Raw genomic sequence first — 13,946 nt, 5'->3', positions numbered from 1 at the left:
TTCTTATTTGCAGAACCACCAAGGCTGTGGAACTGTTGTCTCTTCCATCACTTAGAAAGTTCTGCAGTTTATCTACAGGGCCTTTAGAACATAGTTGCAGACTCAGTGAGCAGGAGCTCCGATTAGGACCACAAGTGGGAGCTCAACAGCTCCTTTTTCCACAGAATCGGTCACACCTGAGCCTCCCGAAGGTAAACCTCTTTGCAACCTCAACCAATGTTGCTTTTTCTGGTCCAAGAAAGGATGCAGCCACAGCTCCATGGGAGATGCCCTGCTACTACTTTGGTCCTGCATCCTGCTCTATGCCTACACAGCTACACCTCCAATCCTGAGGACCTCAATCAAATTGATGTAAGAAAGCCATTGCCCTATCTTTGATTGCACCTTCGTGGCTGAAACAAGTGTGGAACTCGGATCTGCTTCAGATCTCTGTGGTGATGCCTCTCTGCCTTCCCTTTGGAGGGACTGGGGGAGGGAATCTCCTGTCACAGAGTCCCAGCACCTAGAATCATCCGAATCTCTCATCTTTGAGCCTAAAAGTATGGCTCCTCAGCAGTTCTTGGGCATAGAGTTGAACTGCTCAGCTAATGTTCTGTCGGTCCTCTTGTGTAGCAGGAAACTGACTACTTGTAAGACTTATCTGCAAAAGTGAAAACACTCATTCCTGGTACTGTCACCACTCTTGCCAAGAGTCAGAAGCGCCACTCTCAGTGATCCTATATTACCGGTTGGACCTCAAGGCACAAGGTCTGTCAATTAATTCAGTTAGAGTACACCTGGCTGCCATTACAGCCTTCTACTCACCTATCAAAGGGGTTTCAGTCTTTGCCAGTCTAACCATGGCAACATTCCTTACGGGTTTATACAATGTATTCCCTCTTATCCAGAACTCTGTACCTCTATGGAACCTCAAACTGGTCCTCAACGCCTTGAGGAATGGCCCACATTTGTGTCAATGGCTACCTGCTCACTCTCCTATCTCAAGACTTCATTCCTGATTGCCATCAACTTGGCCAAAAGAATGGGTGATTTAAGGGTACTCATGGCAGACCTACCATACACCATCTTCTACTAAGACCAGGGCATGCTGCGCCCCCATCCTCGATTCCTTCCTAAAGTCTGGGTGAAATTTCATATCACACAAGAGATCCATTTATCAGTATTTTATCATAAGCCCCACACCTAAAGGGAGGAAGATATTCTCCACAAATTAGATGGTGAGGGCCCTCACCATCTACCTTGACAGCACTAAGACCTTTAGGACTTGCTCATACTTTTTGTGTCCTTTACCAAGAAGATGAATGGATGGCCAATTTCCACTCAAACTGACATTACCCAGGGTACAATCTGGACTGATGAATAGCTGTCCCCCCTCAGTTCTCCAACCTGGGATGCCTTTTACACTGTTTTGTTGTGAGAGCTACCACTCCTTGTCTGTGCGTGCACAGCCTCCAGCATGTAAGTTACTCCCAGTTATATTGTGTGCGTGCTATGGCCAGCCACTAATGAATTACACTGCAGAGCAACACCAGCAAATGCTCAGTCCCAGACTTTCTCCTAGAAAGGTGTGTCTTGTACTGCCCAGCCCTCTCCTGGACAATACAAGCTCATATAAAGTCTGTCATTTTATTAATAGAAAATGATATGCACAAATCCTGTTATACCAAATGAAGTTTCCCAAACACATCAATCCAGACATACTGGTTTAGATAAAACAACAAAACAAGTTTATTAACAACAGAAGGATAGATTTTAAGTGATTACTAGTAATGAGGCATAAAAGTCAGAATTGGTTATAAGAAAATAAAAGTAAAACACAACTAATGCCCAACTTGACAAGTTAAGTGAATTAAAAGCAGTCTCTCTCACTACATGTTCCAACAGTCTACCTGGCTGAATTTCTTTCAGACAGGATTCCACTCCAGTCCAAAGCTGTTTCCTTTGTTCTTCAGGTACTGTGGATGCCATGGATAGAGAGAAAGGGAGGAATAATTTGGGGCGTCTCCTTTTATAGTTCTTTCTCTTCTTCAAGAATCATCACCAGCAGAGGTTCACGAGAAAGCATGTCTGTGTGGATGGGAACCCCAAGCTGTTTCTTTGTCAAGATGTAGATTTTCACCCACATCTTCCTTCCCGCCAAAGAACAGCCACTTAACCAGTTGACGGTCCATTTGATTTTGAGGACGCCTGGCTGAGGCGTTGGTTAGCCTTCTTTTTTCTGGGGAATTGGTTTGTCGCTGCTCTCCCCAGACTTGGAACATGTATTAGTAATATCATACAGAGGAATCCTATAACTTTACGTGCAATGTCGCTACACATTTTACCAGGACAATAATGATCAGCAAATTATGAGTTTTTCAAATGATACCTCCTAAGGCATACTTTGTACAAAATTTGTCCTAGTCCTGTAAAAGGGGTGCATATAGGGGTATAGGCTGTCAGAGTAGGTATCACATGGTATCTGAACTTATTATGAAACTGGTGGGATACATCACCCTCACAATGACAGCCCACTCCACGAGGGCTCAGTCCTTCTCTGTAGCCCTCCTTTAAGATGCTACCATAGCAGAAATCTGCAGGGCTGCAACCCGGTCCTCAGTTCACATGTTTGCCAAACATTACACGATCAGACGTGCATCCAGAGGTGACAATCTTTGGTGATGCAGTCCTCTGAACTGTCTTGAATTCGCCTCCTTAGCACCCGCCTCCACACTGACATGCCGCATGGGAGGCTCCTTTCGTGAAGCACCCATAGGGACATACTCTCCAAGGAGAGGTTACTTACCTGTACAGTAACGTGGAGTTCCTCAAGGTGTTTTGTCCCTCTGTGTGCTCTACCTTTCTGCCCTCCTTCCTACCTGCTGTGGAGTCTTCCAGCCACCATAGCTGAGAAGGAACTGAACAGGCCATGGGTCCAAGCCTCCCCATAATACCTCACCCGGGAGCATGAGGCAATCCATTGCACAGGCACAGACCTGTAGACACTGCTATATACAATCTCCAGTGGAAGGTGCACAGACCCATACACATCCTATGGTGGAGCACCACAAGACAAAACCACCTTGAACTCAAGTTACGGTACAGGTAAGTAACCTCTCCTCCTTTTCTCCAGCTGCTCAGTTGCATTAAAGAAGAGAAGGAAGTCTTAGGAATTCTGCAGGACAGCTACAAAGACCTCTTCCCTTTAAAACTCAGGAGCCTGATTCTATAGCAAATGACATTATGTAGTCGGCATTTTTTAGGCAATTGCTAGAAGCTTAACTTTACTGAAAAATTTATCCACATAGAATATAAGGGAAAGTCACTATCTTTGTAATTCTGCCTTTCTGATATTATCTTGCACAATTCTCACTTTTAGTCTTAGACCCCTAGTGTGAGGCAAGCAGAACTCTACCAAGACTGAAAGATTTTTAGGAGCATAAAAGGGCCGCCATCCCCCCTTTATAAGGGCAATCATTCTTTGCTCCTGGTAATGCAACACCACAAAGCTTAAGCACCACCCTTGAAACTTTCCAGATAATTCCTGATTTAGCAGGAAATGAAGGCTCCTATGATATACTAAGGATTGAATCAGAAGGAAAACCAGAAATAAGAAAGAGGTGGCAGGCTACAGAAGGAATCCTTTCACTGGCCAGGTAACAGAACTGACTGGCAGGCTTAAAAATTGCTAAGAGTAGAGCTCTGTGGTCACTGCCACAGCTCTTCAAAGTTTTATTGCTCTGAGTGTAGAGTTCTGCCCGTCTCACAGCAGGGAGCTGAGACAAAGCAGTCAGAATCCTGCAATAATGGTATCTTTAGGGATTTTAACCCCACTCTGTTTTTAGCTTTCAGGGTTTTTAAAAACTTTCTTTTTTTAAAAAAAGGTGTTTACAACTTTTCCAGTTAGTTACCAATATTTAGTAAGCATTATGTAAATACTGTCCTGTCAACATAAAAAATATGAAAGCAATTTCTTAAAAAAAAAAATAAGGTGGGAAAACTTAATTAGAACACACTTAAAAAGGCAGGAAACTGTTTGTTTTTTTTTAAAAATAGAAATGTAGTGATGCTAATCAAAAGCTACTTACATCTTTGAAATCATTTCGCTTTTCCGTTGCATTCCTTTACCCCAACATTCACTGGTATTTAAGTGCATTTAGACTATAAGCTCTTTAGAGCAGGGACAGTCTCTATTAGGAAAATGACCCATTTCTGATAATGGTCATCAGTAACTGGTCCTCCTCAAAAAGTGTTAAGATTATTTGGCTTCTAGTAAAGCTGAAACAGTTCATTTTCAGCATCCTTACAGGAAGGATGAGATGCAATGTTCCATTAGGACTCCTACATGCTCATAACTGTTACATAAACAGTTTTGACTTGTCTTTAGTAGCAGCTGAGTAGAGCACAGCTTTAAAAAAAATCTGAATTACTTTTGAAATTCAGCATCCACACTCCTGCACACAGTACATGTGTTTAATCTGTATGTCTAATAACAAGCTACTAAGGCCCCAACCCTTTAACTGCACCCACATCCACACACTTCTGACTTCAACAAGGCTCCTTGTGGGCATAAGGGTTTGCCAGAGTGGATCCCTTTACAAGATGTAGCCATAAAAAAACCCCCACAAATTACTACTACGCTTAGCATAATTCTACAATAATTTTCACAAATCAAGTAATGTTCAATAGCCCAATCACTATATAGTTTTCTGAATAGCAAAAGTGTAAATACGCCCAAACTAGTTTTCACTAACCTTCTGGAAAAGTGTTCACAGTTAATCATAGTCAGCCTTGATCACTGTAGTAGTTAAGCAAGTGTTGAGGGGAATGAGAAAGAAGGGGGGGGGGGAGGGAGAGTGCTTTATGACAAGATTTTATTTCATCAGCCAGAAGTTATGCGTTTGATGCAAGAATTACTGAGTGAAATTAACTGGTCGCAGTTAGGCAGATAAATCATCATAATGGTCCCCTCTGATCTTAAAAACTCTTAAACAAATGCAGAACACAAGGTCAAGCCTCTAGAGTACATTAAAGGAAACAGTGCCTTGTTTCTCTGAGATGTTCACATTTCACCCTGAGAACAATGAACATACCTAAAGTTTTGCACACACGCCTAGTGTTATTAAACATAATGAAAACACCGACAGTGATGTTTCCCCCTGATAAAACTATGAGACAGCAGCATATTGAAGCCCAAACTACAAAACGACCATTTCAGGAAAGAGGCCTGGCTTCCTTATATTCCTTCAAAACAGTTGCTGATGGATTAAAGCAGAATCAGTGATCAGGCCACATTGTCCAAAGAGAATCAAAATTTTGCAGTAACTTCAGCAAGAAATACACAAACAGATCACAGTCTTCATTTGATCTGGGCAATATTTAGCCTTAATGTGTCACTGACTCGGGGAATATCTGTCCCTTCATAGGATTCAACTGCCAGTGAGACTTAGGAGAAAAGGAAAAGCTGTAGTTTCCAGGCTGGAGTTTCCCTACTTATCTGTAGCTTGTTTGATGCTGTTCTTTGAGAAGACTGTGCCTTGGGATTGCAGTGAAGGTGCTCATCTGCGTTACATGCAAGGTATTAAGTAACAAGAACATGGAGTTAAGCACCTGTTTTGGCAGCTTTCAAATGATAAAATACTGGCAATTTGGTAATATGATGCCAGAGCAGGCTATTCACATAGCTCCACCCCTTGCTTCTGGAAAGTGATGCGCTAAGAATGGCGCTCCCCAGTGAGAGGAGGGGAAAGGAAACTGGGGTTTGGAAACGTCTGCAGGATAAGGATACAAGTATTCATTGTTTTTTTGTAGTCACACCACAATCATTTTTCCTTTTAAAAAAGAACCCAAACACCACTGTTGAATAGAGCCAAAAGTCACAATTACTTGAAATAAACCTTGAAGCTTTTCATCAGTACTTACATTTTGTCGGTCTCCAGTTAAATGGGCGAACTCCACCATTTCATTTCCAAACTGACTGAATATTTGCACAAACTCTTGAAAACTACTCACTTTCTCTAGCTGTTCCATTGTTGCAAGAACCTGTAATATGTTGAAGAAAATTAGTTATGATGGCTATTTGTAACCTGTAAAACTGCAGCAGAGTAAAATAAAATTAGGAATATTCCTAAAAGCTTAGAAAGTGTTGTGCAGAAGCTTCTAAAGCAGATTTTCATACATTTACATATTAAGCTACATTTTATCTATTAATGAATAGTAATTATTTACTTAATTTCATCTTTAACAAAACTTTGCAATAAAACTGCTCCTTCGGTAAATAGAGGAGGAGGAAATTTGACTACCAAATGCTATGAGTTGAGAGACAGGGTGCTTGGATTATATACAGATCAATTGGGTCATGTAAGACCATTATTTCAAGTGTTGGAAATGAAGGAAAAGGTGGAGAAAAGCTCTTTTCTTGTAGATGGAAAAATATTTTAAATCATTCTGTTTCAATTAAAATATGAGACCCATTTGTTCTGAAAGCCAACAAGGATAAACATTTTATATTCCCTTTCCTCTCAGAACAAAATCATTTCCCTTTTCTCCTACTATCTGAAGAAATAAGTTTTAGAAGATCCAGTTTCCCTACTTTAAAAAAAGGGTTTTCAAAGTCCAAGCATCCTATTCAGCCCTGTGGGAGCATCGGGGCTTGTGGCTCTGGGCTTTAGCCCCATAGCTCCTGGCTTTAGCCTCATGGCGGGTGCCTGGGCTTGAGGCTCAAGGATTCAGCCAGCCGCTCCAGGCTTTAGCCTCAAAAGGAGAGCTGGGGCTTGTGGCTCTAGTTATGGGGCCCTGTGACCCGCATGAAGTGGCTCGCAGCCCCCCACCCGCATTAAGAACCAATGGTCTACACTTCAGGGCAGATTTCTAAAGAATCATAGACATGTAGGGCTGGAAGGGACCTTGAGAAATCAAAGTCCAGCCCCCTGCGCTGAGACAGGACCAAGTAACCCTAGCCCATTGGTCCCCAAACTTTCTGCTCCCTCCCCCGCCCCTGGAACCTGACGGGAACCACGGTCACGTCTGGGGCCATAAGCAGAGCAGGGCTTGGCGACACTCCTTCCTGCCCCTCCACACCCCCTAAATGTTCCTCTGCGCCACCCTCGGGGGGGGGGGGAATCCTGTGCCACACAGTTTGGGGACCACTGCCTTAGACCATCCCTTACTGGTAGTTGGGCTCAGTGTTCCCTCTAACTTTTCCATCTATTTGCAGAATGAATTTTGTTATGTGCAGCACCAATACCGAGGTAGCGTGCAGATGTGTACCACCAACAGAAACAAAACATACATATACATTTCCTGGAATCTGACATTTAGGGCCCAAACCTCAGCTTGTGTAAATCGAAGTAATTCCATTGACATCATGGCTGCTGTACACCAGCTGAGGATTTGGCCCTTCAAGCTTATCATATTAGAACGGCTTCCTTATCACTATTGCAAATGCATAGACTGACGTCTTATGAACATAACCGGCTTTTCTGAAGGACAGAAAACAATGAAATCATATAATGTGCAACCCATATTTCAGGTTGCAGTTCCCTTTGCTCAGAATTTAAACTAGTGGCTGACAGTGCACAGCTGAACCTAAACTGAGATTCCTCACCCAAAGGAAATTAAAACTCCACGGTGTCTTGAAGGTATTTTTTCTCTGGTAGTAAATTGTGGTATTTCACAGTTTTGTATAAATCTTGGTTTAGGATGTGGCTCAGACGCAATAAAGGTATATATTTTTGGCAGATAAAATATTGCTTAGCCCCATAAATCACATGTAACCAGAGGTACCGCAGAACAAAGAACAGAAACATTTAATTGCTGTAACTCAGGATCTCCCTTAGGGAAAAAAAAGGTTTCTTGTAAATTACCCAATTCCTATCTTCACAGTTCTTGTCTGACCTATAAAACAGATTATTAGATAATTGCAGGCACCGCTCAGATGAATGAAAGCAAGTTAAACACATACACTCTCACACCTCCTTAACTGAAGCAACGTGTGCGTGCGTGTTCTGTAATCCACAACGGAACACCCTAAAGTCTGTCAATTGCAAAATTGCATGGTAGAAAGAGTTAATAAACAACACATGTGCAATGCACATTTTTGATATATTCCTACCTCGGTGCTGCCAGATCTGAAATGTGGAATGTCTGGAGGCCTGACAGCCTATACAAAGGAATGGCACTACTCAGGATAATTTATTGGGGAGCTACAGAAAAGTGAGAGCAAAAAAATGCCTACCTGAGCTGGCCGGGGCTTATGTGGTGACAGGTTGGTGCATGTGTTTGGAAGGAAACTTGGACATCTCTCAGAGGTGAAGCACTCTCCATCTGGAGAAAGTGCCCAGGAGATTTGATAGCGCAAGTGACCAGGACTCAGGAGTGGACCGTTTGTCTAACAAGGAAACCCAGCAGGGTCCGGGACACAGGATTAGGGGAGCCCAGCAGAGAGGTTCCTGTAAGACTTATCTTACATCTGTTATTGTGATATCCAGAGAGATCGGGCGCCAAAGAGGACAAAGGCAAAGCAGAGATTGTGTGCGTGTCTGCTGCAGGGTCTGAGCACTTTCTGAGGGGGAGCTTGGTGGAACTGTGTGTGGGTGAGCTCCTGTATGGGTGCACTGTCAGGAGCCTCAGATCAAGGGCAGAAGGGACTCTGGGGGAGAGGTGTCTCTCCCACCTGCAGCCCCGGAGCTGGGGGAGAGGCATCTCTCCTTACTGTAGCCCCACAGCTGGGGCCAGGTGTCTCCCCACCATAGACCTCCATGCCTCATGCTCCCCCATTACTGCCCTCCATCTCATCCCTATTCCCCAGCTCACCCTACACTCCCCTGTGGCTACAACCCTGTGGGTCCACCTGTAGTAATCAGGTGCGCGGCCCTTGATGGTTTCCTGTGCAGCCTTGCAGGCGCACACCTTAGAGGGAACACAGTTTGGACTCTCTCGAACTTGTGCACATCTTTCCTAAAGTGTGGTGCCCAGAACTGGATGCAGTACTCCAGCTGAAGCTTCACCAATGCCAAGTAGAGCAGGACAATTATCTCCCATGTCTCACATACAAAACTCCTGTTAATACACCCCAGAATGACATTAGCCTGTTTGCAACTGCGTCACACTGATGACTCATTCTGATTCACTATAAGCCCTCAATTTTTTTCAGCTGTACTATTGTCTAGACAGTTATTCTGTATTTTGTAGTTGAGCATTTGAAGTATTTTGCTCGTCTTTACTGACTTTAGTCTTGTTTAATTCAGACCAATTCTCCAATCTGTCAAGGTCATTTGGAATTTTAATACTGCCCTCCAAAGTGCTTACAACCCTCTTCCCATCATAGTGTCATCTGCTAATTTTATAAATACTCCATTCCATTAATGAAAATATTGACCAGTACCAGACACAAGACTGGACCCAACGGAACGCCATTAGATATGCCCACACAGTTTGAAAGCAAGCCATTGGCAACTACAGTTTTTATGGTCTTTCAAGCAGTTGTCCATCTACCTTATAGTAATTTCACATAAGCAAACTAGAGAAATACGGCCTATGACAATGTCATGTGAAATTGCGTCAAAAGCTTTACTGAAAATCAAGATATATCCAGTGTACTGCTTCCCTCCTATCCACTAGGCCAGCAACCCTGCCAAAAAAGGAAATTAGGTTGTTCTGGCATGATTTGTTCTTGAAAAATCCATGCTGAATAGTCCTTATAAACCTATTATCCTCTAGATGCTTACAAATTGTTTTGTTAATGTGTTCCAGTATCTCTCCAGGTATCAAAGTTAGGCTGACTAGTTTATAGTGCCCCAGGTCCTCTTTATTCCCCTTTTTAAAGACTGGTACTATGTCTGCTCTTCTCCAGACCTCTGGTCCTCACCAGTCCTCCATGAGTTTTCGAACATAACTGCTAACAGTTCTGAGACTGCTTCAGCTAGTTCCTTAAGGACTCTAGGGTGAATTTCATCAGGACCTATCAATTTGAACATACAGCGGACCCTTGCTACAGCGTACATCGCTAGAGCGCGGATTCGCATATAGCACGGTCGCGGCAATGGATCCCAAATTTAAATATCTAAATTGGGATCCATGGTAACGCTGCCCCTGCTATAACGCGGTATCGCGCATGGATCCCGAACCCCATGTTCTAGCGAGGGTCCAGTGTATCTAACTTAACTAAATATTCTTTAGATATCTGTTCTTTCCCTATTTTGGTTTGTGTTCCTTCCACCTTGATGTTAATAATTATGCTGAGTATCTGGTCACCATTAATGTTTAGTGAACACTGCAGCAAAATAAGCATTAAACACCTCAGCCTTCTAGAGGTCATCAATTTTTAGCTCTCCTTCCCCATTAAGTGAAAGACCTACACTTGGCTTCACCTTTCTCTTGCTCCTAATGTATTAAATCTCTTTGGTTTCCTTTTATGTCCCTTGCTTGGTGTAATTCATTTTGTGCTGCAGTCTTTCTGATTTTATCCCTAGATGCCTGTGTTCTTCTTTTGTAATCCTCCTAAGCAATTCATCCAAATTTCCACTTTTTGTAGGATTGCTTTTTGATTTTCAGATCATTAAAGAGCACCTCATGGAGCCATATTGACATCTTACTGTTTTTCCTATTTCTTCTTTGCATCATGAGAGTTTGCAGTTTTTCTTTTAATACAGTCTCCTTGAAAAACTGCCAGCTCTCCTGAACAACTTTTTCCCTTAGATTTTCTTCCCATCAGTTCTCTGAGTTTGCTGCAGTCTGCTTCTTTCAGGTCCATTATCCTCATTCTGCTGCTCTAACTCCTTCCTTTCCTTAGGAATCATGAAAGCTACCATTTCATGATTACTTTCACCCAAATTGCCTTCCACCTTCACGGTCGCCACCAATTCCACCCTGTTGGTCAGCATTAAGTCTAAAATGGCTGTCCCTCTGGTTACTTCCTGACATTCTGAAACAAAAATGTTCCCAGTACATTCCGAAAATTTACTGGAAATACTGTGTTTTGCAGTATTATTTTTCCAACAGATCTCTGGGCAATTGAAGTCCCCCATTACAACCAGGTCTTGTGTTTTCAATATTTCTATTATTTGTTCTAGAAATGCTTCATCCACCACCACTTCCCAATTTGGTGGTCTACAATAGACCCCTACCATGATGTTACCCCCCACTTTTTTTTTTATATATAAACTTTTTATATCTTTTCACAGAGACTTTCAACTGCTCTGCCTCTCACCTTCTTCTGGACCTCAAATCAAGTGCATTATACATCAAGACTATATACAGCACCTACTCCCTTTTTATTGCACCTGTTCTTCCTGAACAATTCATACTTCTCTGTACCAATATACTAGTCACGAGATTTATTCCATCAAGTCTCTGTGCTGCCAAATAAGACAGAGCATTTAGCTTATGTACAAATACTTCCAGCTCATCTTGTTTAAGTCTAAGCAAGAAGTATGGGAATTATCTTCGTATCTTGTGCCATGCAGATCACATTCTCATTTATTTACATATCTGACTGCCAAAGATGGTTGACAGCAGTAGGACCATCAATAGTCCAAGCAGGAGCAGGCATAGTTGAATCTGCTAAATAGAATCCTTCAAGTTACTGTCATTAATGCAACAATGGCATCATACTGCTCACCTTTGCAGAAATTTACTAATTTTAAATTATTAACTAGGGCTGTCAATTAATCGCAGTTAATTCACATGATTAACTCAAAATTAATAGCGATTAAAAAATTGCTATTAATCACACTTAGACTATCAACTGAAATGTATTAAATTTTTAGATATTTTCCTACATTTTCAATTCACTTCATACAAGTACTGAAGTGCAATCTCTTTATCGTGAAAGTTTAACTTACAAATGCAGATTTTTTTTGGTTACATAACTGCACTCAAAAACAAAACAGCATAAAACTTTAGAGCCTACAAGTCCACTCAGTCCTACTTCTTATTCTGCCAATTGCTAAGACAAACAAGTTTGTTTACATTGACGGGAGATACTGCTGCCTGCTTCTTATTTACAAGATCAGCTGAAAGTGAGAACAGGCATTCACATGGCACTTTTGTAGCTGGCGTTGCAAGGTATATACACATGCCAGATATGCTAAACATTCATATGCCCCTTCATGCTTTAAGCCACCATTCCAGAGGACACGATTCCGTGCTGATTATGCTTGTTAAAAAAAATAATGGGTTAACTAAATTTTGACTGAGCTCCTTGGGGGGGGGGGGGGGAGAGAGAATGGTACGCCTCCTGCTCTGTGTTTTACCTGCATTCTGCCATGTATTTCATGTTATAGCAGTCTAAGAGGAGGACCCAGCACATGTTCGTTTTAAGAACACTTTCACAGCAGATTTGACAAAACACAAAGGTGGTACCAATGTGAGATTTCTAAAAATAGACACAGCCCTCGACCCAAGGTTCTGAAGTGCCTTCCAAAATCTGAGAGGGACGAGGTGTGGAGCATACTTTCAGAAGTCTTAAAAGAGCAACACTGATGCAGAAACTACAGAACCCAAACCACCAAAAATTAAAATCAACCTTCTGCTGGTGGCATCTGACTCAGATGCTGAAAATGAACATGCATCAGTCTGCACTGCTTTGGATCGTTATCAAGAAGAACCAGTCATCAGCATGGACGCATGTCCTCTGGAATGGTGGCTGAAGCATGAAGTGACATATGGATCTTTAGCGCATCTGGCACGTAAATATCTTGCAATGCCAGCTACAACAGTGCCATGCAAACGCTTGTTCTCACTTTCAGGTGGCACTGTAAACAAGAAGTGGGCAGCATCATCTCCTGCAAATTGTAATCAACCTTGTTTGTCTGAGTGATTGGCTGACCCAGAAGTAGGACTGAGTGGACTTGTAGTTTTACATGTAAAGTTTTACATTGTTTTATTTTTGAATGCAGTTTTTTTTTTTACCTAATTCTACATTTGTAAGTTCAACATTCATGATAGAGATTGCACTAAAGTACTTGTATGAGGTGAACTGAAAAATAATTGTTTTGTACAGTGCAAATATTTGTAATCAAATATAAATATAACGTGAGCACTGTACACTTTGTATTCTGTGTTGTAAGTGAAATTAATATATTTGAAATGTAGTAAACATCCAAAAATATTTAAAATAAATGGTATTCTATTGTTGTTTAAATCGCACAATCACAATTAAATTTCTTTAATCACTTAACAGCCCTAGCTAGTATTACCATGTGGCTTTATTTCTTGCACTTAAGTTTCATTAATTGTATATATGAAACAACCAACATTAAAATTAAGGTATATTTCCTAAATCTTTTTTTTACTTCACCAATTGAAGAAATTTAAGACTCAAAAAGTTAAATCACATAACATTTGTGTTTGCAGTGTTGTTGTAGCCATACTGGGCGCAAGATATGAGACACACAGGTAGATGAGGTAATAATTTTTATTGCTGACAGTTGGTGGAAACCTGTTTAAAAAGATCGTGCTGGATCAACAGAAGAGATTTTCATTGACCATTTTACCAACAGCCATCCTTTGCACCCAACAGGAAATATAATAGCCATTTTTTTTTTCGTACCAAAGTAAATGAACACTAATACACCACCTCATCTTTCTCCTCACAAAACAGCACCTCAAGTCTTTTGACAAAATGCTCAAAGTCACCAAAATAACTTTAGACACTTGCCCAACCACCACCACACTTCATACACTGGGTAGATTAGTTAAATACTGCCACAAGGTATATAATTTTTTTGTTTTAACTTCCCACCCCAACTCTAATAAGTACCACTAATAGATTACACAGATGTAGCCATATTGACAGACAAGAGAATATAAAGCAAAGTATGTAAAAATTATTTGCAAATGTGACCTAAAGTCTCGTTTCAGTATTTCGTGAAATAAAGAATCTAAATAGACTTTTTTACAAGCTTCACAGTTTCTTCTCTTAAAATATATATAGTTAAACCCAAGAGGAAAAAAACATAGTTCTT

At 41.4% G+C, this 13,946-nt stretch overlaps 1 protein-coding gene across 4 annotated transcripts in view; it reads right to left on the bottom strand.

Annotated features, from left to right (window-relative positions):
* CTNNAL1 (catenin alpha like 1) overlaps window positions 1-13,946 on the bottom strand; it is a 126,649-nt gene that overhangs the window by 72,550 nt on the left and 40,153 nt on the right. For all 4 annotated transcript variants that reach the window (XM_073332471.2, XM_078851647.1, XM_078851648.1 and 1 more), the window contains one exon: window positions 5,902-6,021. In XM_073332471.2, coding sequence (XP_073188572.2) covers window positions 5,902-6,021 — 120 coding nt within the window. The remainder of the gene's footprint in view (window positions 1-5,901; window positions 6,022-13,946) is intronic.

Source organism: Lepidochelys kempii, chromosome 2 (genome assembly GCF_965140285.1).
Source record: "Lepidochelys kempii isolate rLepKem1 chromosome 2, rLepKem1.hap1, whole genome shotgun sequence".
Lineage (NCBI taxonomy): Eukaryota > Metazoa > Chordata > Testudines > Cheloniidae > Lepidochelys > Lepidochelys kempii.
Note: the sequence above shows the minus strand (reverse complement) of the source record. Positions and strands in the feature narration are given on the sequence as shown.